This window comes from Sporothrix brasiliensis, assembly GCF_000820605.1.
Source record: "Sporothrix brasiliensis 5110 chromosome Unknown Cont18, whole genome shotgun sequence".
NCBI lineage: Eukaryota > Fungi > Ascomycota > Sordariomycetes > Ophiostomatales > Ophiostomataceae > Sporothrix > Sporothrix brasiliensis.
Window position 1 is genome coordinate 727345 of NW_024467137.1, and position 27029 is coordinate 754373.

A 27029-nucleotide genomic window follows, 5' to 3' on the forward strand; every position below is an offset into this window, starting at 1 on the left:
AGCAAACTGACTGGGAGACCAGGAGTCTTTATCACCCGCCACAGAGAGCAGTCCATACTGGATGATCGCAGCCTCCGCCAGTCACGGCCCATGGCCTGCCAAGGCCGTATATGAGGCAATGTCAATATGCCACGCGTAACAGAAAACAGAAAACAAAAGAGACCGAATTTCCTATGCCATGGGATGCCCATTGCGCTCGTCCACGACCGTCCCAATGGACCGCGTGACTCGCAGGCCGCATGATGGGGAACGCCCATATTGGGGATGGGGAGATGGGGAGATGAGATGGTATTCCCGCAACCGATGTGGGCAAACGACGCAAAACTGGTGACGATGGTGACGAATGAGGCGACGGGGTAATTGGAAAACAGAAAATAGACATTATACGCAATATAGAGCGCAATATCCGGAGAACCGTACACGGAGTCAAGCCGCAGTTTTTGTGCAGCCCGGGAGAGAGCTGATTGGGCCCAGATTAGGCTAAGAACCGGGTTCTGGGGCAGACGGGCAAACAGTAAGGTTAATCGAGGCGGACGGAGAACAGGGGAGAAGAAAAAGAGAGAGAAGAGAACAAACATGACGAGAAGTTTTTAGTTGGAGCATGAAGCGGAAAGAGGAGACCGTGGAAGGAGGGGGAGAAAGAGCGAAGGGAAGACCAGTATGTCCACATTAGGAAGGCGTCGAATTCATGGTGGTTGTGCATTTTTGACGACATGGGCTCAACAAGACCCGGGAGAAAAAGCACCGGGACACCATAGAGACGAATAAACAAGCCGTGGTCCTGCGAACGTTCTATTTTGGACGACGGGAGGAGCATGGTGGGCAATATGAGCGATCTCATGATGTCGTTTCGCGATTGTATTGTTCTGCCAGTATAGAGGCCAAGCCCGGCTGGTGGGTGCGTTGACACAGAGCTTTTTGTTAGTAGGGTCAGAAGAGTCACAGTATGGGTGTTTTAATATTTTCAAATACAGCATCGTGCAATGGTCCGCGTCATGGGTCACGCCCGTGGCTGTGATTGAAGTTGGCGATGTTGCCGTGCTTTGATTTTTGGACCTTTTTTAGTGCCTTAAGGCGGAAAGCTAGACACTGTTTGGCATATCCACAAGTGACATGCTATCTCTCATTTTGGCTAATTAACATTTCGATTTCGACAGGAGAAAGTTTTCAAAGCACAATGTGCTGAATCGACGACCTATCAAATAAAAGAGTAATGGTATTTAAAAGGGATGAAGAACAGAAGAAGAGATCCGTAGAGGAATTGAAAAATAGAAGAAATCACGAGACGAGAACACCCTCCTCCAGGGAAAAAAGGGGTAGCAAACAAAATAAAAGTTCGGACAAAGAGAAAAAACGACAAAGCCAAGCATCCCCAGTTAGACATACACGTCCCCTACTTAAATCCCCTTTCTCGGCAAAGCCATGGAAGACTTAACCTTTGATGCCACGGCTGCAAAAGTTATTGCCCCCGTGACAATAATTCTCGTAGCCATAGGAAAAGTTGTTCTCCTTGCTGAATGGCCCGTCATCGTTGGAGATGTGCCGGCCCCAACCTGGCATGTACAGCCCACACTTTTGTGTAATGGCTGCAGACCAGTCTCGCCGTGTTTGGGCATCGCAATTTGCGTCGTAATAGCCACTGAAGTTGCAAAAATAGGCCACTGCACAGTTGCGGATGGAGTAAAAGTCCATTCCCATTCGTACAGTGGCACCGTTGCCGCATTGGTTGTCGAGCATGCTATTGGCAGCGTCGCAATCGCCAGGGTCGAGTCGTTCTTGGCCGGAAGCGCAACTGACGCCTTCGTTTATGGCCCACCGAGAAGCGAGCCTATCCCGACGCGCGAGAGAGCGGCCAAGACCGTGGGGCTCGCTGCGGATGAGCAGGGCTTCTGTGGCATTCATGATCATCGTGTGTTCCTCGGTTCCATCAGGACGAGTCCAAACACTGTAAACACCGTCTGCCTGCCCCGGAGGGATGGCGAAAGCGGCCACATGGGTAGCCACACCGAGAAGGAGGGCGCAGAGACCCGAGCGCCACATGTTTTCAACAGTGGAGGAATTTTGCAAAAGAAGGATTATGGAGTAAATAAGGTGGATTATTGACGATGAGACAAAAAATGAACTTGAGGAACGAGGCTTCATGATATTTATCTCAAGTCCATAGACCACGAGCCAACAAGCTCGAGTTGACCAATTTCCAAATAGACCACAGGCAAATGTAGCTGGCCAAATTCCCTTGGTTACAACAGTATTGTCCTTCTCATATCAATGAAACCAACAAGCTTGTTGAGGCATTTCATATTGAGACGTCGGAGTTCGGCTGTCATGTCCCTATTGAATTGTATGACAAGCGATGTTGGATATTCTCTGTGCAGCGCAAACCTCAAATTGCACACGGCCAACACCAATTGTGCCTCCCAACAGCAGTGCTTCTCCTATTTCAATCAAACAGCAATTCTTTTGGCGGGTAAAATCAGCTGATGACGGTCGACTGATGGCAATCTCTAAACGGTTCCAACAGCATTGTCGTCCAGGATTGCCACCTACGTCCTTTACATTCACACTTTGATTCCGGGCCACAGTGCAGTACAGCCGACCTGCAAGTGTGCTAAGTGACAACCATGTTGGGCATTAGGTTAAATGGATTTCTTTTGATTTCAACAGATTTCAACAGATTTTGCAACGGTTGGCCACGTTGAGCCAGCTGGGTTGAAACTGGCTTCTCGATGGGATTTTGCACAGCGAACTCAATTTGAGACAAAAAGCTTGCAAAACACTGCACAAAAACTGTACGCAAAAGAAGATCGGCATAGATGCTTGACGTCTCAGCCAGTTCCCAAAACGGACGATATCCTGGAAGCATAAACAGTTTTGAGTATTGACGTTTTGTTCACGTGATTAGTCACATGCACCCACCTTGTGATCCACCATACCAACGCGACCGTTCGCTGGGCGTAGCCGACGTCGACCTGTCGTCATCGTTCATGTTCCTTCTTCAACGATCGGCCACAGCCACCTACAAAACGCCATGTCTGTCCTCCTCGAGACCAGCAAGGGTGACATTGTGATTGACCTTTTGGTAGACTATGCACCAAAGCTGTGCGAAAAGTGAGTTCCATTCTACGAGGTTTCTTTTTCGTTTCGTTTTGTCGATTCCTTATATTCTACTAACAACCGCTTTGCAGCTTCCTCAAACTCTGCAAGATCAAATACTACAACTACGCGCCCGTCCACTCTATCCAAAAATCATTCTCCTTCCAGACCGGCGACCCGCTTGGTCCCCTCTCGAAACTGTCCGATGGCGGCTCCAGCATCTGGGGCGTGCTCTCGGGCGACCCGGCGCGCCGCACGTTCCCAGCGCTGTTCCACCCGAAGCTGAAGCATGTCGAGCGTGGCACCGTCGGCATGGCCACCGTGGCGCACCCCACCGATCCGGACGTGCGGCTGGCGGCGTCGCAGTTTATCGTGAGCCTCGGCGACGACACGGACTTTCTGGACGGCAAATCGGCCATCTTTGGGCGCGTCGTCGAGGGCTTTGACGTGCTCGAGAGCATCAACAAGGCCATTGTCGACGACAACGGCTATCCGCTCGTCGACATCCGCATCAAGCATACGGCCATCCTCGACGACCCCTACCCAGACCCGGCCGGCCTCGTGGAGCCGCCCTCGTCGCCGCCGCCGTCGCGCGCGCAGCTGGACACGGCGCGCCTCGGCGAGGAGGACCAGACGACCATGGACGACGACCCGGGCGCCGACTCGGAAGACAGAGCGGCGGCGGCCGAAAAGACACGCCGCGAGCGCGAGGCGCGCGCCCAGGCGCTGACGCTCGAGATGATGGGCGACCTGCCGTTTGCCGAGGTCAAGCCGCCCGAGAACGTGCTGTTTGTCTGCAAGCTCAACCCGGTCACGCAGGACGCCGACCTCGAGCTCATCTTTAGCCGGTTCGGCACCATCCTCTCGTGCGAGGTCATCCGCGACCGCAAGACGGGCGACAGCCTGCAGTACGCGTTTATCGAGTTTGAGGACAAGGCCGCCTGCGAGGCGGCGTACTTTAAGATGCAGGACGTGCTGATTGACGACCGCCGCATCCACATTGACTTTAGCCAGAGCGTCAGCAAGCTCAGCGACGCGTGGCGCAGCGACACCAACGCCAAGCGCCAGAAACAGGCGCGCGGGCGCGGCGGCGGCTGGGGCGGTGTGCGCGAGCTGGAAAAGTGGCGCAAGTACCGCAACGAAGACGACGACGATGCTGGCGGGCCGTCGTCGTACGGCATGGTGCACAGCGACGAGGAGATCCGAGGCCGCCATGCGCAGGCGTTTGCCAAGAAGGAGGCGGCCGCGAACAAATCGGAGGACAGGCACAATGGCCACGGCGACCAAATACGAGACTACGGCGGAGATCGCCGCGGCGGCAGACGCGACGACAGGGATAGAGACCGCGACTACGACAAGGACAGAGAACGGGGCCGTGGCCTAGGGCGGTACAATGAGAGACACGAGAGACGAGACGGCAGTCGGAGCAGACGCGATGACCGTTACAGACAGGACCGTTACAGACACGACAAGCCCCGGTCCGACGCCCGCAGTCGGAGTCCAAGGCGGGGGCAAGGGCGAGACCGCGAATGGGGCCGGGATCAAGGGCGAGACGGGGATAGAGACAGGGACAGAGACAGAGACAGGGACAGAGACAGGTACAGAGACAAGGACAGAGACCGAGACAGAGACCGCGATAGGGACCGCGATAGGGACCGCCGTCGTCGGTAAGCTGTCTGTATTTGGATCTACTAATTCCATTTATTGCTTTACTTGCGCATGTACGACAATCGGAGCCTTCTCTAGGATACAGTTCACTTTCACCTTTCAATATGATACCACACATTGCCCTGCCACTTGATGTCTTGCTTGCGTCGACAAGGTTCAAGCCCTCGTCTATCCTTTCCTGCTGGCGAGGGGGAGGCTGGAGAGAGAAAGAAAGAAAGCGTGAAAGAGAGAGACAGCAGAGACAGAGCAGCCGTCGAGAGACCAATGGCTGCAAGGAACATGGCATGGAGAGGAGATACGAGGGCATTTGCTATGTTGGAGGGGTTGGTTGCGAGGACCTTTGACGGTTGATGCAGGCGAGACGGTCGGTCCTGTGGTCGTTTGCAATGTCGGCCTTGTGGCACAACCACTGCAGCAGAGACGGACAGAAGAAGACGACGAAAAAAGTGACAGGCGTCGTCCATTGGCCGGCGGGTAAACCTGGTAGAGACGCCCTTGTGCAACCCTGCATCGGGTGAATCGTTACCAGGGGTTGTGCCCTCTGGCGAAGCGAAGGTGCAAATGACAGGCTGAGAGGAGCAGAGGGACAGCAGTGAAGCGTGTGAAGGATAAGACATGGCGATAAAGGAGGCGACGGGGGAGGAGGAAAGAGAGAGGTGACACACGCCGGGGCGAGACTCTGGAGATCCGTGGAAGAGTCCGTCCTGTTGTCTGGCGTCTGTCTGCTGTCTACCTACTGTCTATCTACTGTCTATCAGTTTATTTATTTCCCCTAGCGTGTCTCTTGCTCAATCCATGTCATTTCTAGCCCGCGTACATGGCTATCGGTTTGACCAAGCCCTGCTGGCCATGTTTGTAGTCCACACGCTGGCTCTAGATATCACGTACAGACGGTGACGCCATAGGAGCATGGAGAAGAAACAGCCAGAGAAAATAGGACAAGGGAAAGACCAAAAGGAAACAAAAGAAAATAAAAAAGACGTGTCGCCTGCATCTACACTTCTCCCTCGCCACCGCAGAAAGCAGAACACCAACGGTCCACACCATCCGAGCACACAAAAACACTTGAGCACCAAACAACTGGCCGGCTGCTCTGCCTTGTCCTCTGTGGTTCCATCTTGGTCGTCCTGTCGTTTTGTCGTACTTTCACGGTATCGTCGTATCGCACGACCTCCCACATCTGTCGCCGGCTGTCGCACAAGTTTAATATCAGCCGTGGTCGACCAACGAGCGCCCCAGTGCAAGAGTACAGAAATTGTGCAGAGACTGCAGCCTCTCTCTCCCGAGCAGAGAGAGCAGGCGAACTAGGCAAACTAGGCAAACCAACACAGCCGGCTGCGTGCATTTGTTACGGACTGGCTTTGATTTAGTGTCTATTGTATTTATTTTGGATTGCTTTGGTATCTAGTTTCTGATTTCAACTTGTCGGCCATTAATTTCAAACACGACCATCCACTGGATCACTGGTTCGTCAAATCACAACCGGCTTTTACCAGGCTGCTCGCGTTTGGCCATCTTAGCGAGCCAAGGAAGGAGAGGCAAAGAAGCACAGGTTCGTTTTATAAAAAAAAAATAAGATAATTAATACCAGAAAGGCGAGAAAGGCGAGAAAGGCGAAAATAAGGAAAGAGCAGGGGTGCTGTCGTTTGATTCAAAGTGGAGACGGCAACGTTCTGGAGAATTCTGGAGCGCTTCGTTGGGGTAGAGCCCCTGGTCTGCTGTTGGTGGACGGCTTTGCTGGTCGATGTTTGATTCTGTTCAATTTTACCTCTTCTTTTTGACTTTGAACAGAAAAGAAAAGAAAGAAAAATAGGAAAAGAAAAGAAAAAAAATCGCACCAAAGGAAACGAACGAGAAAGAAACGACGTCCCATTACAGAGCCTTTTACAGAGTTGGCTAGCTTATTTTGGGGGGGGGGGGGTATTTTCTTTTGCTTACAACGTTCTATGTGGCCATCAACGTTAAACAACGCAAATGGACGGCCAACAAAGGAGAATAAAATATGACAGCAGTGTGTCAACCAGCGACACTGGACTTGATTGGTATGAAACGGATTACGTGGGGGGCTTGCGGGACGGGTGCACAAACGAAATACAAGCGCATGGGATGTTTTCTCGTGCCTGTTTGTTGACAACGCAAACGAACACAAGCTGAGAGTGAAGGTGGAATGAAAAGTGCCCCATGCCCCAACTGTCAACTTTGTAAGTCAGCACCTCCACTGCAATAAAATACTGTTGGCGCTGTAACACATACGAGCACGACGGACAGAGAAGGGGTGGTGGGACAAACAAAGAAATAAAAAGAAAAGAAAAGAAAGGAGAAAACAAACAGAAAAGAAATGGGTCAAGGGAGCGGACACGGGAATTTGTACTACATACGGGAAGAGCTGCCTCCGCATTTTCAATCTGTAAACTGAATGTGTGCATTCTGCAGTTGGTTTTGGCTCCGCCTGAGAAAGAGTCTCTCCCTGTTTCGGCTAGTCTTTGATGTCTCTCTTTTGTTCCTCTCATTTATTTTTGCGTTTATTTATTTATTTTGCCCGCCTCATGTTTCACCGTTCTGTTATATGCTGTGTTACGGGGCTGAAGTAAGAAGAAAACACGAGCTGGCCCGAGATGGTGACTTGCATTGGGGAGGGCTTGTTGAGTGTCTTGTCGAATAGGTACAGTTGTATGCCATAGCCTTTCTTGAATAAAAGAAACCGGGTAACCAGAAAACCAGCCGCGCGACGGGAACACAAGACGACAGGACACCATCTACACGAAACACGCTTGCCCAAACGAAGCATCGACAGTCGTCGTCTTGAGAATTCGACGAATAAGATGTCAGATGCCAATGGAAAGAAAGTGACAAGCAGACAACAAAACAGAGAGCAAGCGACAGAGGAGGTAAGACAACGGGAACTGTCAAAATGATCGATCATCAGTGAGAGGTGGGTCGTTACAAGACGGTTGGAGGGAGTACAATAACATCGATTGAAGAGGGAAGCGTTCAATAAAAGAAGATAAAATACACAATAAGACGACAGTCTCTAAAGCGAATCAAAGACGCTCCATCTATTTATACGACAGGGAGACTGTGCTCCGTGCCGCCCTTGTACCCCCGCAGCACTGGCAACGCCTGCTTTGCACAAGACAGCCCAGCGCGATGCACGTAGTTGTCCATGTTTGTTTCTCGTGTCGTCTTCCATCGTTCGTTTTAGCAGCTTCGCCTCGCACTCGCCCTCCCTATTTCCCGCTGCATCTCTTCCCTGATGGATACCACTCTGCACGTTCCCCCATCGCCGACGGTGCCCGTCGACATGTCTCCGCAGACCTGGTCCTGGATGCAGGATTGTAGGATGCAGCAACGTCTGGCTGCAGGAACAGGCACCTCTCATGCTCCGACCTGCACGTCCGCAGAATAAGGGCGAGCTGGACCAGCCTGGGCGTCCCTGAGCAGACGTGCCGCCCTCCCGTTTTCGTTTCCTCGTCTGGGCCGGCATGAGCGAGACGTAATGTAAACGTGTGACTTGCAAACAGCAGACAGAAAACAGCAGACTGCAAGCAACGGCTACAAACAACGGCTGCAAACAGCTGCAAACCGCAGATTGCAAACCGTAAACAGCAACGGGCGTACAAAACATCTGCAAAAGCACACGAAAGCGCACCGCTGCTCAGGACTGCCGCCAAGAATATGACAGGTCGAAAAAACACACAAAGTCGTCTTGTTCTCTTGTCTTTCTCACTCTTTTTTTCTCTGGCTCTCAGTTGACCCTTCGCTCTCGTTTTATTCTTTCTCGCAGCCCGTTTGTCTCTCGTTGCTGAAGCACTCGGGCATTGTGGTGGACCGCTCCACTTTCACTCGCCTCGCTCTCTTTCGCCCTCGTCTCCTCTCTTTCCTTTGCTTCTCCATCGCCTGCCTCCAGTCCTGCCTCCAGTCCTGTCTCCAGTCCTGTCTCCAGTCTGTCCTCGTTCTCTCGTTTCGTTCATCTATTTAAGGCTGGCCCTGGTAGTCTGCAGCAGGCCTCAGTTTCCTGTTTTGCTCTCCTCTTTCTGTATCCTTTTCTCTCTAGTCTCCTCTATCCATTGTTTTGCATACTTATATCTATAATTTTGCAGACTTCCATTGCACTCGATCTCTTCTCTCTTTCCTCGCCTGCCTTGAACCATTTTCCAGAACAGCATTGCATCCATAACACAGCTATTCACAGTCTTGCCGCTTACTTCCAGAAATATTACATGAACGAAAAATCAAACTGTTTTCTTTTGCAACTCTTCATCTTGTGTTGTTGTTTGATTCTCTACGTTGCAAGACAAACGTTTCTATCACAAAGGTGCCATTCGTTTCACTTTTTTATCTTAAGTCTTCCTTTTGTCCCAACGTCCGACATTGTGTCTTCAGACCGTCAAATACGCCAGTTACTAGAATTGCCTCTTGATTAGGTCAGTCTGCCATTCCGCCAGTCATGCTCGTCCGTAAATCACCGTCCATCGCTGACCATCAGATCATCAGAATATCAGAATATCAGATCATCAGATCATCAGATCATCAGACCCTTGCATCATCAAATCACCATGGTGTCCCAAGCCTACAACCATCTTGGCGACAAGCGACACAACCGGGCCTTTTCCCCGTACGTTGGCAGCTCCGGCTACGCCGAGGCACGTGTCTATGTGCCGCCGCAGCCAGACACGCGGACGCTGATGAGCGAGCATCAAACGAACGCGCCCGATCCGCCCCGGAAGAGGATTGCCGTTGCGGTACGTAATTGTACGGATATTTTCTCTCTCTCATCATCTTTGTCTGACGGGTGACAGTGTGGCCGGTGCCGCCAGCGGAAGATCCGGTGCAGCGGCGATCTGGGCCAGAACATGCCCTGTTCCAACTGCAAGAGCGCCGGCGTGACGCAGTGCCTCTTCCTGCGCGTGTCCTCCCGCGAGACACCCATCAAAAGCGACCTGGCTCTTGGCCAGCTGGGCGGCGCCCTGTCGGGCAACGCGGGCGGCAGCCTCCGCAGCGAGTTCAACTACAATCCGGTCATTGCCCGCACCCTCGCCAGCCGCGCGGTCGTCCCGCCATCGCCCAACTACAGCGCCTACTCGAGCCCCAGCGGCAGCACCAATACGACGGGCAGCATCGGCGGCAGTGTCGGCGCCAGCACCATTGGCCGTGCCAGTGGCGGCACCAGCGGCGGCACCAGCGGCGGCACCAGCGGTGGTACCTGTGGAAGCGACTTTGCTGCCGCCGGCGAGCCGCTCCGGTCGTCCAGTCTCCACTCCTACGTCAACAAATCGTACTTGTCCAGCATGACGCCGTGGGGTGCCGGCTACGGCGAGGACTGCGTCGACTACACCGTCCCCGCCTGCAGCCCGTATGCCGTTGTCAGCGACGCGGCGGGCCAGTTGGTGTCGTACCAGCCCTGGGACGCGCGGTCGAAGCAGGTCAGTGTTGGTGTTGGTACCATCCCGGACGCCTTGTCGGTGCCGCCAGTGAATCCCACGACCAAGACCTCGGACGGCGCCACGGCCAGCTCGCCTGGTCCCAGCCCTGTTCATCACACGCCTCGTCATGGCAACACGGGCACGAGCAGCACGTCCAACCCCACCACTACCGGCACCACGGCCAACACCACGGCCTACACCTCGGCCAGCACCGCAGCGAATACCCTATCGCCCAACACGACCAGCGGGGCCACCAGCCTCGTCTACCGTCTCGCCACAGACGTCGACAACGATGACTATCGCCATGCCACTTCGCCTCTGCCGCTCAGCGATCGGCTGCTTGGCCACACCATACCGAGTTCGCTGGCGAGCAAGTCGTCTGTTTCTGCCGCATATGCCGCCCGCCGTGGTGCGCCCAGCCCTGTGCCCGGCCCCCATCCCCATGCCCATCCTCATTCCCATGCTCATCCTGTGCCGCACTCGATGCCGCATTCCGTGCCGGCCCGCTCGTCAACCGTCACATCTTACAACACGGCGCCATACACGAGCCACACGAGCCACACGAGCCACATGAGCCACATGAGCCAGCCCAGTGGCGGTAGTGGTAGCAACACCGGCCATGTCTCGCCCCTGTCCCTGGGCGCACCCTTGGGCTCGTCTCTCGGTCCGCCGCTGGGCTACCCGACACGCGCCAGCCCGGTCGACCATCATGCCGCGTACGGCTCGGCAAGCACCTCCATCACGAGTGGCGGTGGCCTCTTCAGTGACCAAGACCGCGAGGTCGGCCTGCAAGGCTCCGGCGGCGGCCCGTCCTCGTCTGCGTCGTACCTCAGCAGCTACACCTACGCGCCCGGCACGCCGCGGCCGTCGAGCGCCGCCATGGCCCGCCAAAAGAGCAAGAAGAAGACGGCCTCTTCCGAGAGCCTGGTGCAGAGCAACATGGCACAGACATCATCGACGGCGGCCGTTGCCACCACCTCTTCCCCGGCACCGACAACGACAGCGGCAGCAGCCATGCACCGCGTGTACAGCCCGACAGACGGCCCGGCACCGCCGCCTTTGTACGAACACGAGCCACAGCACCATGACACGCGCAGCGACACTCTCTGCACTGGCAGTCATAGCCAAGACCTGCAGCACACTCAACATGCACCCAGCTACCGTGTTTGAGGGCCTGTGTTGTTCTTCTCATTTTCTTTTCTGATTTGTTTTTTCTCGTCTCCTTTTCGTTGATCCTGCAACTGGCTCGAGTTTTTGTCGCGTCGATTTCTGCTTCCCTTTTGTCCCAGGCTAATTTTTAATATTTTTTTTATATATTTTGTGCCTCTTTGTTTTAATATTCTGTTGATCTCTCAGTTTTATTGTTCCATGTCGATTTTAAAATCATGTATTTCATTCGCTTGTTATCTCGTCCGTTTCCTGTTCTTTTCCCGCACTGTCTTTGCCATTGTTTCTCGCGCATCCTCCCGTTAGAATCCCTTCCAAGGTTGAAGGGACTGGCGAGGCGGCTATAAAACAAGATAAAACCAAAATTAAAGTAAACAATCGAACGTTTGTGAAGTGAATCAAGCTCACCGCTGTGCAAGTCGACCGCTTTCAGCCCACTAAACGATGCCGCCCTTACAAGGCCGCTTTCAGCCGTTCTCGACCAATGGATGGAGCTTGTGGCGTGGCGGGTGGCTTACCCCTACTTCGTACGACGTAATTACACCGAGCTGCCAGGGCACCCCGCTCTAACATACGTATTAGACTGCACCTTCCTGCATCGTACAAAACCACAGCTCGCCCCCTTTCTTCAGCTTCACATTCGGCCTCAAATAACGTCTCTTTTACGCCTCGACAAAGCTCCAATTAATTCCCCCTACAACTTCCACTCCACTTCGACCACCACCACCACCACCACAACCACATCCACCACAGCCGCCGCAATGCAGGTTCCTTTGATTCGACTCCAGTGCGGAGTCAATTCCTACGACTGGGGCAAGAAGGGCGCTGACTCGGTGGCCGCACAATATGCCTCGGCCACGCCCGCCGAAGGGTTCTCCATCCAGGAGGACAAGCCGTACGCCGAGCTGTGGATGGGCACGCACCCGTCCAACCCGTCCAAGGACGTCGAGACCGGCCGCGACCTGCTCGACCTCGTCCAGGACAACCAGGCGCTGCTGGGCAGTGCCATCGCAGCCAAGTACAAGCAGAAGCTGCCCTTCCTCTTCAAGGTCCTGTCCGTCAACAAGGCGCTGTCCATCCAGGCCCACCCCAACAAGAAGCTCGCCGAGCAGCTCCACGCCCGCGACCCCAAGAACTACCCCGACGACAACCACAAGCCCGAGATGGCCATTGCCATTACGCCCTTTGAGGGCCTCTGCGGCTTCCGCCCGCTCGCCGAGATTGCCCATTTTCTGAAGGCGGTGCCGGCGCTGCGCCAGCTGGTCGGCGAGGACGTCGCGGCTGCCTTTGCGCAGACGGTCCAGGGCCACGAGACAGACGAGGCCCCCGACGCCGCGCACAAGAACAAGGCCGCGCTCAAGAGCCTGTTCTCGGCGCTCATGTCCGCGTCCCCGTCGGCCCTCGCCGCCGCGACAACCAGCCTGCTGGCGGCCGTGGACAGCCCCCGCGCCGACGAGGAGTTTGCCGCGGGCGGCGTCGCGTCGTCGTCGGGCGCCACGCTCGCCAAGCTGATCCAGCGGCTCTACGGCCAGTTCGGCGTCGACTACGGCCTGTTCAACCTCTTCTTCCTCAACTACGTCACCCTCCAGCCCGGCGAGGCCCTGTTCCTGTGCGCCGACGACATCCACGCCTACATCTCGGGCGACATTGTCGAGTGCATGGCCGCCTCCGACAACGTCGTGCGCGCCGGCTTCACGCCCAAGTTCAAGGACGTCGACACCCTGACGTCCATGCTGACCTACAACTACGCCCCCATCGACGAGCAGAAGATGCACCCCGTCGACTACCCCTACGCCACGCTCAACCGCCCCGCCTACAGCTCCAACTCCGAGAGCGCCCTGTACGACCCGCCCATTGAGGAGTTTAGCGTCGTGCGCACCGCCCTCAAGAGCAACGGCAGCAAGGCCACGCTCGACCCTCTCGACGGCCCCAGCATCGTCATCTGCACGGGCGGCCGCGGCACCATCTCGGTCGGCCCCAAGGTCGAGCAGGTCGAGGAGGGGTACGTGTACTTTGTGGGCGCGACGGCGGAGGCCGTGCTGGAGGCCAAGAGCCTTCATGACGGCGAAGAATTTGTCACGTTCCTGGCTTTCTGCGAGGTCGACGGCGACGGGGATGCTGCTGCTGCAAATGGCGCCAATGGTGCTTGAGCGGGCCAAGGCTCTCTCTGTGCCTGTGTGCCTGTGTGCTTGTGTGCTTGTGTGCTTCTGTGTTTATTTGTCTGAATGGCAGCTCCTTGTGCTAGCCGCGACTAGATTTCCCAGGCGGTTTTTTTAAATAAAAAGTTTTTCAGTTCTTCAACCATTCGCTACTCTCGTATCGTTCATCTCGTCGTCTACTCTTAGTGCCCCACGCTTCACACATGAAATGATGTCATTGGCTGTGCAACCCAACATCGACTCCAGCTCGGGCCAATAAACACCGCCCCCTGTAGCCCCATTTTCGGGGCAGGTTGCCGATTGCAGACCCAAACAAAACTTTCTGCATTTCCCGACCGACGGGTCATGGACAGCAATGCGCCGCCCGACAAAGCGCCCACGGCACGGCTCATGACCAGCGGGACCATTGCTGCTACTGCAGTGCAGCGTTTCTGCCGCCAATGTCTGCAGGCTGAGCCTGCGCCTGACTTTCCTGGCCCAGAGCTTCTGCGGCTGGACGTCGTACAGGAATACCTTTATGCACAGCTCTTTGCGCCCGATGCACAAGATGGCGAGTCCCGGTTACCGCCCGCATATGCGCTGAGAGTGCTCAAGACACTGGTCGGCAAGATCGAAGACAGCATCGACGACTGGGATGAACATGTGCGCACCACTACACATTGGACACATTGCATTGTAAACAGCATCGACGGCGGCTAACACGACGGATTTTAACAGGGCATATCTGACAACCTGATGGGCTGCCTGGCCAATTCTCATGCCAGTGGGTCACAAGCAGCGGCCCTGGCCGACGCCGTCAAGAAGAACCGCGTCGTCTACTACGTGTCGGCTCTGGAAACCGAGCCATCACCATCAAACACCGACGCATCCGCCCCCACGATTACCCTCCTCGAGAACCGAGCCACGATTGCCGCCGCAGGCACAACCGGCATCCGCACCTGGGAGGCTGCGCTGCATCTCGGCGCACACTTGTGCGAACACCGCGATGTCGTTGCGGGAAAACGCGTTCTGGAGCTCGGTGCGGGCACTGGCTATGTCTCCATCCTCTGTGCCAAGCACCTAGGCGCGGCTGCGTGCCTTGCCACGGACGGATCGCCCGAGGTGGTCGAGGGGCTGCCTGCAAACGTGCAGTTGAATGGACCGAAGGCGAGTGTCGTCGAGGCAAGAGAATTGTACTGGGGTCCGTCGCCGCCGGCAGACTGGTCTGACTGGTCCCAAGGAGGCTTCGACACGATTCTGGGTGCCGATATTACCTTTGACGCGCGCGACATGCCCGACTTGTTGGCGACGATCCGATGGTGCCTGTCGAATGGAGCGAGTGGTGCATCAGGAGGAGAGAAAACTGTCATTATCGCCGCGACCGAGCGGAACAGAAAGACCTTTGAGACGTTTGTGCAGCTGGCTGCGGAAGCGTTTGATGTAGAGGACGTGGCATTCCCAGTGCCGCCGAGGGCGAGCCAGGCGGGCCCGTTTTACAGCGACGCCGTCCCCATCCACATCTGTCGCTTGCAGTTGCGCGACGCGGCGCGCCGAAAGCAGTGATATTTCCTTAGTTGTCATTGAAAATCTTACATAAGCTTAGTATACCCTCACGTGATTCCTACCGTTCTGCCTAGGGCTAGGCTCAACTAACCACATAAGACCGGAAAATTAGAAACACCGAAAGTGGAGTAAGACCCGGCCAAAGTAAAAAAAAAAAATACCCCAGTAGGGTATGGTGCGCAGAAGGTGTGCAAAAAATCCCAGCAGGCAAAAAAGCGGGCCTGACCCTCTTTCCAGCACCAACCACAGCCAGCAGCGGGTTGACGCAAAACAAAATAGTGTCGAAAAGTTTTGGCCCAAAATTTCCCCTTTGCCCTGCTCTTTTCCTGCCCTCCCCTCCTCGGATTTCCCTCTCTTTCCTTTGAACAACCATCACCGCCCTCCCAGCCAGCATCGACAGATTCGCCCAACATGGCTGACGCAGACACCCCCGTTACCCTGCGGACACGCAAGTTCATCCGCAACCCTCTCCTGGGCCGCAAGCAGATGGTCGTGTAAGTTTGCAGATGGCGAGAATTTATTGTCGAGATGGAGATGAAGACGAAGACGGAGACGAGGACGAGATCGAGACGAAATCAACTCGACGACAAAGGCATGGAAGCAACGTTTTCACCGACCGACTTGTCCGAGAAGGGACCGGCGACTGTCGACTGTCGACCATCGACCATCAACCATTGTTCCCACCGCATCGAAATCCACCTCCAGCGACATCGACTCTGTTGCCAACAGGCGGAAAGGGACTCGAGGAACGAGAGACGTGCCGGGACATGGACAGCACGATGAACGTGGCAAGCGGCAGCTGGCGGTTTCGATTCGACGAGAACACGACGGCATCGTATGCATGATGGAGAGACTGTTGATCCAGTACAAGGATATTATCGGAAAGCTTCCCCAAAGTCGACGCCAAACGAAACATCCACGTACCTTTCTCGACCTCGTTCTCGTCTTCGACTTTGCCTTTGTCTGCGGCTTGCGTCTGCGACGTTCTTGTCGTTTCCGCGCCCTCGCGTCAACAAGAAGATCTCCCACTAACATTCTCCAGTGACATCCTGCACCCCGGCCGTGCCAACATCTCCAAGGAGGAGCTCCGCGAGAAGCTGGCTACCCTCTACAAGGCGTCCAAGGACCAGGTCAACGTGTTCGGCCTGCGGACGCAGTTTGGTGGCGGCAAGACCACGGGTTTCGCCCTGGTCTACGACAGCCCCGAGGCCATGAAGAAGTTTGAGCCGCACTACCGCCTGGTCCGTGTCGGCTTCGCCACCAAGATCGAGAAGGCCGGCAGACAACAGCGCAAGCAGCGCAAGAACCGCCAGAAGACGCTCCGCGGCACGGCAAAGGTCAAGGGTGCCAAGGCCAAGAAGGAGAAATAGACATGACGCCCACCTTTGTCGGGGTACATCCTATTCTGTCGCGCTTCTCTTTGCGTCTCTCGGCTTCGCCTCGCCTCTTCGTCTCGCGCAATTTCCATTTTCACATTCACAAAACTTTCGGGATGGAAGGGTTTTTTGGGCGTACTGTATTCATGTCTGCGCGTGTCTATTTTGTTTTCCGCGCATGCTGAACCAAACAAAAGGAAAGGATGGTAATGCATTGTGGGAAAACATCGGAGGAGGGATGCGGGATGCTGTTGAAACACAACAAAACAAAATGTGAAGGTATCTTCATAACAGGAATAAAAACAAAAAACACTGGAAAGCCATCAAATTCTGTCCCTCGACTGGACGTGCTGTTGTGATGTTGAGCTGTGACATTGGTATCTTCACGTACATAATTCTATCAACGCATGATGCGGTCCAGCCGCGTACAAATCAAACCCATCTGATATAATATTTCCTGGCGCTGCCTCCTCTCACTGACCGACGAAACAGACTGCCACCACAATAGCGGCTGTCCACAGTGCCGGCCACGACCACTGCAACTGGACGCGCGTGGCAGCAGATGTGCTCGCATCTAGAATGGGCTCGTGCCAGCCGCAGTGAGAGTACGTACCCAGGGTGACGCACGAGTAGTAGGTTGTCTGGACGAACTTGCCGCACGGCTTCATTGTCGTGGCTTCTGTTGCCTCTGCTGCTCCTGCCGGTGCCAGTGTGATCGATGCGGCCCGAGTTGGCGGCTGTTCTGAGTCAAGGTCATGAGCATGTTCAGCCGGCACAACAACCCCAGCAGCAGCAGGTGGTGCAACAAACGAAGGGGGTGTTGAAGCTGACGTTGAAGTTGCACATGGCTGCTTTCGTGATGGTGTTTGTGTGAAGCTGGCCGCAGTCGCGGTGGCCGACGATGATGAAGGCGTGTTGTGGCCACAGGACATGGCCGGCGATGCGTTTGTGAAGGTCAAATACTGCGAAGCGATGCACGCCAGCGTCAGAGCAGTTGTGAATGGTCTCATTTTTGGAGAAGAGTATGGCCGGTGGCAATGGTCTTGGGGAGAAAGTTGCTTAGACTGTCTCGGTGTTGATAGTAGGATGCTATTGTTGTTTCTGTTATGTGCACAAACGACAACCAGGTTTAACTCCCGTTTGCATTGCCATGTTTGGAAGATGCTCCCTCTATATATCCAAGCATTTCTTGACAGACAACGTGTCTTCCGTAGACGCACGCCTGCACACCATTAAACTTGTTTCCTTTCCGTCAAAGCTCTTTGTCTCTGCATTCTCACTTCCACGTCTTCCTGTCAACTGACCGCCTCAGAGACGGTGTGCTGCACAATCAGGATTTCAACAGACGTTGTGAAATGTGATGAAAAGGCCTGTTTGGTCTTGGTCCAAGCCGCGCACTTTGTTGTCTTTTCAAACCAAATGCCATTCTCTTCCACAAACTTGAAAACGGACATTCTGGGCCAGTGGTTGCGACTGTAGAGCATTTTGGCAAAACGCAGCGCCCAGGGTCCACTAACACGGCCTCTCTGCAGCCCCACTGAGACTGGCGGAATCTGCTGCAGTTGCATTACAGCGAATCACAACAAAACACTCACACTCACACACCCTTTTTTTCAAAAAACGACATAGGCTATGGCATCCACACGATCTGTAGGATTTCAGTTCTCAGATAAGTTCCATTCGCTTTTGCAACGTATGCCGTTCATCAAACTAAGCAATGCTTAATATTGCTGTGTTTAGTTTTCGTTTCGAACAAAGGTAGCCAGCCGATGGCATCACCCTCCTGCAATGCCGAAAATGAATTCTATGGAAATGACAACATCTTGGATGCTGCTCTTGGGTATCATGTCTCCCTGATGGCCGTGACTCAGACGTCTGCCGCTGTCACTGTCGCTGCCGCTGCCGCCTGGAGAATGCGTGGTTCGAGCATGTCTGCCAAGACAAGACTGCGGTGTCCCGTGTCCGCCTCTTGCGCTTCTTCGTCGTGCTCGCCGCCTCTGTCGTCGCCCTCGTCCTCCATGTCGGGCCCGTCAAAGCGGCCATACACACGCTCGCCTGTCTCTTCGTCGTACTGTTTTTCCGGCTTCCGATCGAGGTCGCGGTCGCGACGGGCGAGCACCACACGCAGCTTTGTGCCATCCGCATCGACGCCCACCACTTTGCCCGTCACGTCCGCCACCTGCGGCTGCCAGTTGGTCTTTTCCGACAGCACCCAGTTTTTCCACGTAACAATCATGCCCTCGACAGCGTCGCCCAGCTGCAGAGGCGGCAGGGACGTAATATCGGCCGGCAGTGGCGGCAGCTCTTCGTCCTCGGCGACGACCGTCTCTTCCGACGTTTCTACACCAGCCTCTTCGTTCTGTTCGTCATCGTCAGAGTCGCCATCCGAGCTGCTGCTGCTGCTGCTGCTGCCGGAATCATCCTGAAAACTGCCATCACTGTCATCGTCACTGTCGTCATCACTGTCGGACGCGTCGGACGAAGTGTCACTTTCCGCGGCCGGCGCAGCGCGTTTCTTGGGCCGTGGCTCGTCTGCCGCTGCCGCAACGCTGACCTGCTTCCGCTTGGTGCCTGCATTGACGTGCTGCTGCTGGCCTTTTTGGCCTTTTTTGGCTTTGCCATTGTTCTTCGTATTGCCGTGCCACTGCTGGACAAAGGGAAACGTCGGAGCGTCGAGCGCAAAGTTCTCGTCGCTGCACTCGACCGCCGTATAGTTGATCCGCGATGCCCAGTGGTCGGGGTGGCCTTCAGGGAGGGTGCGTGGAGGCGCCTTTTCGTTTCCTTGTTCCTTTTCATTCTCTTTCACTGTCGCTTTCCCGGTCGACGGGGACGACAATAGCACCTCCGTCGTGGGCTTTGGCGCAGCCTTTCCACCCCGGAGGCCGAGGGCAGACGCGATAAGCCGCTGGCCGGCACTCATGTCAAGTCGTAGACGGCGGGCCAGTGGTGACGGCGTTTCTGTCGAAGACGTCGTCTCTGCCAGGCGTCCTGTAGCAGGTTCAGCAGGCTCAGCAAGCACTGCTGTCCCAGACGCCTCTTGTGCCTTGATCTTGTCCAGAGCACGCTTGGCTCGTCGGCGTGCATTTCGCTTCTTGGTTCGTGCTTTGCCCTGGTGCGGTGCAACGATGTTGGCTGCGCTCTGTTTACTCGATATCTCGGGGGGCTTGTCGTCGCCGCTGTCGTCGCTGCTGTCACTGCTGTCACTGCTGTCACTGCCCGAGCCCGCATCCTCAAAGTCGTCGTCGTCGTCGTCGTCGTCGCTACTGTCGTCATCTGCACCGTTCGTAGTATCGCGTGTGGCAAAATGCACCCGTCTTGGTGCTTGGGCCACATCGTCTCGCAGATTTTGCAGCTCGTCTTTGTCCAGTTCTTCGTCCAGCTCCTCGTCCACGTCGTCCTCATCTTCGCTGGACGATGTGCCGCTGTGCTCCTCGTTGGAAATGTACCTGACAAGTTGTTTACCCCGCTCATCTTCCTCGTCCTCCTCGTCTTCATCCTCTTGCTGCTCCCCATCGTCCGGGATGCCGCTGCCAAGAGGTCGTCTGCGTTTCCGGGGTGCAATCTCAACCGGTGGCCGGTGTGGACGCTTGAGCAGTGGTCGCCCAAACGGCACACCATCCACCAACCGGCGCCCGTCCGACGATATTTGGTGACGGCCACCCATGCGGCGGATCTTGAGGTCGTCGGACGACAGCGGACGGATGAAGACTTCGTCGTCGCGGTCAAAGAGCTTCGCAACGAGCTGGTAGTGCAGGCACTCGAAGCGGGACGCCGACGTCGTAGACTGAAGCTCCACCACATAGTCATCCAACCCCCAGTCGGTGCTCTCGAGTGGCACAGTCTCGTTGACCTGCTCGAGAAGCTTCGTCACGGTCGTGTCGTCGGTGGCCGCCAACAGAAAAACGACGCGCGTGTCGGGCAGGCCATTGCGCTGGATGTGGAGCCGCAGCCGCAGCGGTCGGTCGATCATCGTTGCAACAAGCGGCAGCGAGCAGGGAACTGGCTATTAAACTGTCCTCTTGCTGTCGAAAAGGAAAAGTCGGGAGGTCAAACGCGTGCAAAATGTAGTACAGCCAGTGAAGGAAAACGGATTTGTGTGCTAGTTCACAGCGTGTCATTGGGCAGTTTAAAAGTGGGGCACCAAACTGACAGCCTTGTCGGGCTGGCCAGCAGGACCGTCCAAGCAGCCGAATGGCGTAGTGAAGCGGATTTGTACGGCACGTCCCCTTGTAGCGAAGACAATAAAACTCATGAATTGATTGTATATACATTCCTATGCATCTGTTCTCCTATGCTATACTATAATATGGTGCCCGAGTCGAGCAAATGGCCCATTTTCTGAATCTACGACAGTTAGTAACGAGGATCGAAGAAAAAGGCAAATCTTGGTACGACGTATTCGCACTCACCTTTGTACTGAGATAACCGTCTACTTCCCGGCTGCGGAAACCGCCCTCGCCACGCCACGACAGCGGCACCATGGGCACGCGCTCCTTGACAACGACCTCGCGGTTGGGGCCTTCGACGGCACGGATCTTGTCGGGGTTGTTGGTCAGCAAACGAATGGCTGGCTGGCCCAGGTCGACAAGCATGGCCGTGGCCAGGCCGTAGCTGCGGGCGTCGGCCGGGTGGCGCAGCAACAAGTTGGCCTCGACGGTGTCGGACCCCAGGTCCTGCAGGTTGTACGCCTTGAGCTTCTCGCCCAGTCCGATGCCACGGCCCTCCTGGCGCAGATAGATGATGATGCCGCCGGCTTTGTTCGCGGGCAGCGCCATGAGGCGGGCGGCCTCGTCGAGCTGCTCACCGCAGTCACAGCGCGCCGACCAGACGGTCTCGCCGGTGTAGCACTCGCTGTGCACGCGGACGAGAGGGGCTGTCGGGGTCGCCGGGGTGGCCGGGGTAGCCGCCTCCGTGGGCGTGCCTGCGGCCGACATGCCGCTCTCTGTCCGACCTGGGAACAGCACACCTGTGTAGGCACCCCGTGTCATGCGGTCGCGCTCTGTCTCGCCCGGTCGCGGGGCATCCAAGCTCTTGCTGCGAATGTGCTCGCCAAAGACAATGGCCAAGTGCTCCTTGTTGTCCACGTCGTTGGTGTAGAGGTGCAAGAACATTTGCGCGCCATTGACCGTGGGAATGCGGGCGCGCACAATGCACTCAACGTGGGGCAGGGTCTCGAGCAGGCGGGGGCGTTTTGAGCCACATCCGCCGGAGTCGACGGTGCTGTCCACCGGAACGCCACGCGGCTCGGACTCTGACGCTGCAGCCCCGGCTCCGCTCCTCTGTGCGCCTGCGCCTGCGCCTGCACCTGCACCTGCACCTGCGCTTGTGCTAGTGGGCGTGCCGGGGGCAGGGGGTGTAAAGGCGGGCGAGACCAGCGAGGGCAGCTCGGGCTCTGCGAGGCGGCCTAGAGGGATCTGAGGAATCTTGGGTGGTTGGGAAGACTGTGCCTCCGGCTGCGGTCGTGACATCTCTGCATCAGGCCGTGACCGAGGCTGTGACTGGGGTGGTGGTATGGAAAGAGAAAAGTCTTGGATCTCTTGGTCGGGCGCCGCATTGGCAGCAGCCGTCCGTGGCGAGTAGAAAGACGGTAGCGGTGCCGGCCCTAGCCCTTGTCCTTGACCTTGTCCTTGACCTTGTCCTTGCCATTGAGCCGCGCCGTCTGCCCCGGCCGGCGTTGGAATCGTCGAGGCAGGCATGATGCGCGTGAATTGCGGATGGGGGATGTGGTCCGTGGTGGTCAAGCAGTTGTGTCTAGTAGTTGTGAGACCGGTGCCAAGAAAAGTAAAATGGAAGAACGTGGAAGGCCGGCGTTGGGAAGTACCGAGGAAGAAACAAGTCGAGGGCCCAGGTGGACTTCGTCCGCGGAGATAAGAATATTAATGTGTCTCTGCCAATGCCAATGCCAATGCCAATGCCCCTTTGCCAATGCCAAATGTAAAGAAAGTGTAAACTGAAATTGGAGAGAGACAACAGAACCAACGACAGAAACGATGAGCAAGCAAAGCGGGCCAGCGCTCAAGAGCCGGCTGGCCGTTCTAAGATCTTCTAGCCCCAGTGGCAGGCCGCAGTCGACTCGCACAAAAGGACGAAAGGCGGAATGGGATACTGTCGTAATAGGCGCGAAGGAATGGTCAAAGTCTGTAAGCCAGCGACTGCCCGCCACGAGGAACGGACGGACCAAGGGCTTACTTAAGCCGTGATGTCACTAGCGAGGCGGTGGCACAGCGCATTTTTATCACGTGTAAATTCGTCCGTTCGGCTGGGCGGGTTGGCGGCGCTCTGCGGGGCAATCTGGGCATTCGGAGAGTGTTCGGAGTGCTGCAGATTTTCAATTAGCAATGCTTGGTAAAAAGGGCATACGAAGTACATGCGGGGACTACATTGCATCTGGGTGAGTAAGACAGTATGCAGGCTTGCAGGGTCGTCCTCCTTGGCCATCTTGGCAGCAAGCAACACATAGCTTGCGAGAATTTGTGCACGAGGTATTTATGCCGCAAACAAGTTCGCGATGTAATTACTTACGGAAGTCGACATGAATATTGAGGCATAAACCGGATGAAGGGACTATTAGATGATAAATGTAAAAAAATCGAAAACGTTGAAATGGATTACAAGTAAAAAAAAAAAAAAAAAAAAAAAAAAAAAAAAAAGTAAGAGCATAACAATAATTCTATTTTTCGTTACATTTTTTTAAGAAAAAAATTAAAACAGTAAAGATGAACACTTGTATGTTCAACACAATAACTCCAAGACACATAAACACAACTGACTATCATAATCATCAAACACACATCGCACATAACATGCCACCCATGTGAGGCAGGTTGACGTAGTCACACAGTCAGTCACACCTCCACAGGATCCCGCGACGCCATCCATCTGCTAAAGTCGTCGATGCCCATCAAACTGCTCAGAAAGATGCGACTGAAATCGTCAATGTCCTCGGCGCGGGCCTCGGCCAGCAACTGGTCGAAATTGCCGATGCGCGCCAAAAAGAAGCGGTTCGCGCGCCAGGCACGGGCAAAGTCGAGCGGGCAGCTGGCATGCCACAGCGACGCCGAAATGGTCCAGTAGCGGTTGAGGTACTTGCGCTCGTCGCACGTGCGCAGCGGCGAGCCGACAACGACGCTGTAGAGGTGCATAAAGTACAGGGAAATCAAGAATGTGCGGCGCGCCGACTCCATGAGGACCCACGAGTCCCAAAACGCGTGGGCCGACAATACCAGGGCAGCCTCATCGGGGGCGTCCTGCAGAGCGTCAAACGTGATAAAGGACAGCAAGCGGCGGGCGGCGCGCCGCAGAAGAGGCTGTGTATTTTCGACGGTGGCGCGCGCGTTGATGTCCGTGTCGAAGATGCCGATAATGTTGTACAGCAGCAGCGCCTGGGTCTTGGCGATGCACTCCAAAGGGCTCGTGGGCTCGGGTGCCGCCAGCAGGTCGTGCAGGCGGCGGTCAATGGTGCGCAGCACAACGGACGTGTTGACGCTGTTCTTGGCCTGGTAGAGCGCACAGCTCGACAGAGCGTCCTCCATGGCTCGCGGCATGCCGTCGCGGTACAGCCGTGGGTGGCTCCAGGGCAGGCGGTTCTCAAGCACGAACAGGCGCGGCGCGTCGCGGATAATGTCCATGGCATGGCCGAGGTGCGATGCGATAATACGCGAGACATAGTTCCAGTCGGCTGCGGCAAGCGGCGCCGACAGGGGCAGAGGTGGTGCTGGTATCAGGCTGAGTTGACCACCGGCGACGTTGTCGGTGTGGTCGGCCTTGTCGGCATCATGAATGCTGACGTCGTGAGCGTGGGAGACAAAGTCAAAGACGGTTGCGGTGTCAACATAGGCTTGTGATAGACTGTGGAACGGCGAGGCTGTCGAACCACAGCTCGGTGGCTCTGCAGTGTCTAGCAGAAGGTCACAGGGCTGCAAGGGCAGAAAGGTGTATGCGCCATCGCTGGTCGTCGACGACTTCGTGGCCGTCTGGCCTTGCTGTGCCGGGCTCGGATCGGGTTGTCGGACGGGATAGAGACACTCGACACCGCGCCGGCGGCAGCGCACACATGCCGGCAGTGTGTTGTCGCAGCGCCTCTTGGCCTTGGTGCAGGCCAGGCACGAGCGTCGACGCGACGGCGGGCAAGCCCGTTCCAGCGAGGAGAGTGAGGGCATTGTGGGAGACGGGAGGAGGGATGAAATGCGTCGAGCTGTACGACGTGGATGCCCATTAAGGAGAGGGACAAAACATGCCTGCTACCGTAGTCGCCATGGTCTTGGACGGCAAGATCACGTAGGAGAAGACGGTCGGAGACTTGTCTGGACCTCTGGATTACTTGGCTCATTGGTTTCTGGCTCCCTGGGTCAGATCGAGCTGGCGGAGTTCCGCCCGCTAGCTGGCAGAAACAGGCGCCACAGACGAGTGGGCGGCGACGGAAGGCTGTGATACGCCAAGATTTGTGGGTCTCTGACTCTGGCCGTGGCCGGCCCTGGGACGGCAGGAGCACACCTGGCGGAATTCCACCGAATGCAAAGGCAGCGGGCATGGAGCGGGCATGGAGCGAAAGAACGTGAAATTAATGACAGAAAAGAAGGAAGGAGGTGATTCTAAGAGATATTTACTTGTATTTATACGTACGGTGCGCCACTCTCCAAAAATGCTTTCAGAGTGTTGTATTCAGCAGAGTAACCCCTATGAACTCCACTTTAAACTACGACTACGTTTCGACTTACACGCAATAGCGCCTTTCGTGCACCAATAGTGCATTACCACCACACATCGCAGCAACATCGCAGCAACATCATCAAAATGTCCGAGACTGTCTTCGTCGCTGGCATCACAGGCTGCCAGGGCGGCGCTGTAGCCCACCACGCTCTGAAGAAGGGCTGGACCGTTCATGGCCTGGCTCGCAACGTCGATGCCCCAGCTGCCAAGGCTTTGGTGGACCAAGGAGTGCGGCTCTTCCCCGGCGATTACGACAACACGGCCGCCCTGGAAGAGGCCATGACCGGCTGCACGGCCGTCTTCATCGCCCTTGTGCCCCAGTTCCGCGACCTGCCCGCCGAAGTCCGCTGGACAAAGTCGATTTTGTCCATTGCGAAGGCTGCCGGCGTGCAGACGGCTGTCGCGTCGACGGGCGTGGGCTCAGGGCATCCTGAACGCCAACCTGGGTGGAAGGAGAACTCCGTCTTTGCCCGGGTCATGCTGTCCAAGAAAGACATCGAAGAGGCCGTCGAGGCGGCCGGCTTGCCCAACTGGACCATCCTGCGCCCCGGCTTCTTTATGGCCAACTTTATGGTGCCCAAGGTCGCCATGTACCCTGGCTTCCGCGAGACTGGTGTCTGGACCACTGCGTTGCTCGCCACATCCCGTCTGCCGCTGGTCGACGACTTGGATATTGGTGCTTTTGCTGTCGCTGCCGTAGCTGAACCTAGCAAGTTTGGCGGCAAAAAGATCGAAATTGGCTTCGATGTGCGAACACCCGCTGAGATTGTCCAGGTTTTGTCTGCTGCCACAGGCCGGCCGCTGGAGGCGGCGTTCTTGGAAGGCGAGGCACTTGAGGCAGCCAAGGCGTCCAATCCGTTGATTGACGGCTACTTTGCCATGCGCAGCATGATTGATCTCGTTGATATCGATGCTGTCAAGGCCTATGGCATCCCCATGGGCTCGTTTGACGCGTATGTGCAGCGTCGTATCGAAGACGTCAAAACGACGTTTCTGTGAGGTTGGCGGATAGGGGGGCAAAACGAATGAATTGCCGGTACTAGATAGACATGTCTGAGGCGTGCCAGTGCTTTTTGGGTGTATCTGTTTGTCCTGATCCAAAAAATTGAGACACAGTTGTCGGTCGTGGACTTGCCACCGGCAGCTGTTGTTAGCAAAGTAGAGGATATTGTGGTATACGGCTCTTGTCTCTCGTGATGCTGTCTCATCTACCGTGTTTACGTCGCACAAGATTGCTTTGCAGATACGGAGAGTCTCATTAAACGTTGTGTGAATGCAGGTTGCTTCAGTCAGTGCCGTATGCCGCGCGCCATGGTAAAAATTACTCATCATCGCGACCAAGATCCTAAATGGAAGGTACAGACCACAATTCACGGCCACACGTGCCTGCCTCAAACGAACTTTGTTTATTCACCTCCGAACCAGAACCTAATTGTCACTCACCTTCTCGAACGCACCTTCCTCAACCGCACCTTCCTCAAACGCGCCTTCCTCAAACGCACCTTCTTCAAACGCGCCTCCCCCAACAGATACAAAAACCTCACAGCTTTGCCAGTGTCACGAAATTTTTCTTTCCCATTTCTTACGCACTTCCTTTTTCTTGTTCTCCCTTCTGCTGAGCTATCACGGCTTTTTGGGCTTTTCGCTCTGCACTTGCTTCCTCCAATTTACATTCTCGCATAGATATTTACGTACAACAGGTAAGTTACTCTTTGCATCTCATCGACAAGAACTGCGCTTTTCCATTACCCATGACGTGATGCATCACGGGTCTCCTGCACTTGGCGAACCCAAAAGAAAGACAACATTAGGAGAGAAGGACGACAAACCCCATCAATGTGTTGCACTTGTCTGCCGTCCCAATACTGACGCTAATTTCTTTATACTGTGTT

General features: G+C 55.5%; 11 protein-coding genes across 11 annotated transcripts; 6 read left to right on the forward strand and 5 right to left on the reverse strand.

Annotated features, from left to right (window-relative positions):
• Nucleotides 1-1431: 1431 nt before the first annotated feature.
• Nucleotides 1432-2040, reverse strand: SPBR_09094 (uncharacterized protein; the record flags this gene model as incomplete). Its single annotated transcript, XM_040767220.1, has 1 exon — nt 1432-2040. The coding sequence occupies one exon, from the start codon at nt 2038-2040 to the stop codon at nt 1432-1434; it is 609 nt and encodes a 202-aa protein (XP_040619202.1).
• A 988-nt stretch (nt 2041-3028) lies between these two features.
• Nucleotides 3029-5239, forward strand: SPBR_01414 (peptidyl-prolyl cis-trans isomerase-like 4; the record flags this gene model as incomplete). The annotated part of the gene is made up of 4 exons (XM_040759725.1): nt 3029-3108; nt 3186-4513; nt 4557-4760; nt 5118-5239. The coding sequence occupies 4 exons, from the start codon at nt 3029-3031 to the stop codon at nt 5237-5239; spliced, it is 1734 nt and encodes a 577-aa protein (XP_040619203.1).
• A 4078-nt stretch (nt 5240-9317) lies between these two features.
• SPBR_01455 (uncharacterized protein) lies at nt 9318-11354 on the forward strand (the record flags this gene model as incomplete). The annotated part of the gene is made up of 2 exons (XM_040759766.1): nt 9318-9503; nt 9561-11354. 2 exons carry the CDS (start codon nt 9318-9320, stop codon nt 11352-11354), a joined length of 1980 nt encoding a protein of 659 aa, XP_040619204.1.
• Nucleotides 11355-12112: 758 nt separating this feature from the next.
• On the forward strand, nt 12113-13501 carry SPBR_01712 (mannose-6-phosphate isomerase; the record flags this gene model as incomplete). Its single annotated transcript, XM_040760022.1, has 1 exon — nt 12113-13501. The coding sequence occupies one exon, from the start codon at nt 12113-12115 to the stop codon at nt 13499-13501; it is 1389 nt and encodes a 462-aa protein (XP_040619205.1).
• Nucleotides 13502-13855: 354 nt separating this feature from the next.
• Nucleotides 13856-15052, forward strand: SPBR_01802 (uncharacterized protein; the record flags this gene model as incomplete). Its single annotated transcript, XM_040760112.1, has 2 exons — nt 13856-14152; nt 14228-15052. The coding sequence occupies 2 exons, from the start codon at nt 13856-13858 to the stop codon at nt 15050-15052; spliced, it is 1122 nt and encodes a 373-aa protein (XP_040619206.1).
• A 411-nt stretch (nt 15053-15463) lies between these two features.
• On the forward strand, nt 15464-16422 carry SPBR_01915 (uncharacterized protein; the record flags this gene model as incomplete). The annotated part of the gene is made up of 3 exons (XM_040760225.1): nt 15464-15546; nt 15645-15887; nt 16095-16422. The coding sequence occupies 3 exons, from the start codon at nt 15464-15466 to the stop codon at nt 16420-16422; spliced, it is 654 nt and encodes a 217-aa protein (XP_040619207.1).
• A 479-nt stretch (nt 16423-16901) lies between these two features.
• SPBR_02100 (uncharacterized protein) lies at nt 16902-17360 on the reverse strand (the record flags this gene model as incomplete). The annotated part of the gene is made up of 1 exon (XM_040760409.1): nt 16902-17360. The coding sequence occupies one exon, from the start codon at nt 17358-17360 to the stop codon at nt 16902-16904; it is 459 nt and encodes a 152-aa protein (XP_040619208.1).
• Nucleotides 17361-18295: 935 nt separating this feature from the next.
• Nucleotides 18296-20398, reverse strand: SPBR_01443 (uncharacterized protein; the record flags this gene model as incomplete). The annotated part of the gene is made up of 1 exon (XM_040759754.1): nt 18296-20398. One exon carries the CDS (start codon nt 20396-20398, stop codon nt 18296-18298), a length of 2103 nt encoding a protein of 700 aa, XP_040619209.1.
• A 329-nt stretch (nt 20399-20727) lies between these two features.
• On the reverse strand, nt 20728-22124 carry SPBR_01708 (GTP cyclohydrolase II; the record flags this gene model as incomplete). Its single annotated transcript, XM_040760018.1, has 2 exons — nt 20728-20772; nt 20838-22124. 2 exons carry the CDS (start codon nt 22122-22124, stop codon nt 20728-20730), a joined length of 1332 nt encoding a protein of 443 aa, XP_040619210.1.
• Nucleotides 22125-23273: 1149 nt separating this feature from the next.
• On the reverse strand, nt 23274-24587 carry SPBR_01743 (uncharacterized protein; the record flags this gene model as incomplete). Its single annotated transcript, XM_040760053.1, has 1 exon — nt 23274-24587. One exon carries the CDS (start codon nt 24585-24587, stop codon nt 23274-23276), a length of 1314 nt encoding a protein of 437 aa, XP_040619211.1.
• Nucleotides 24588-25221: 634 nt separating this feature from the next.
• Nucleotides 25222-26136, forward strand: SPBR_01935 (NAD dependent epimerase/dehydratase; the record flags this gene model as incomplete). Its single annotated transcript, XM_040760245.1, has 1 exon — nt 25222-26136. One exon carries the CDS (start codon nt 25222-25224, stop codon nt 26134-26136), a length of 915 nt encoding a protein of 304 aa, XP_040619212.1.
• Between the last annotated feature and the right edge of the window lie 893 nt (nt 26137-27029).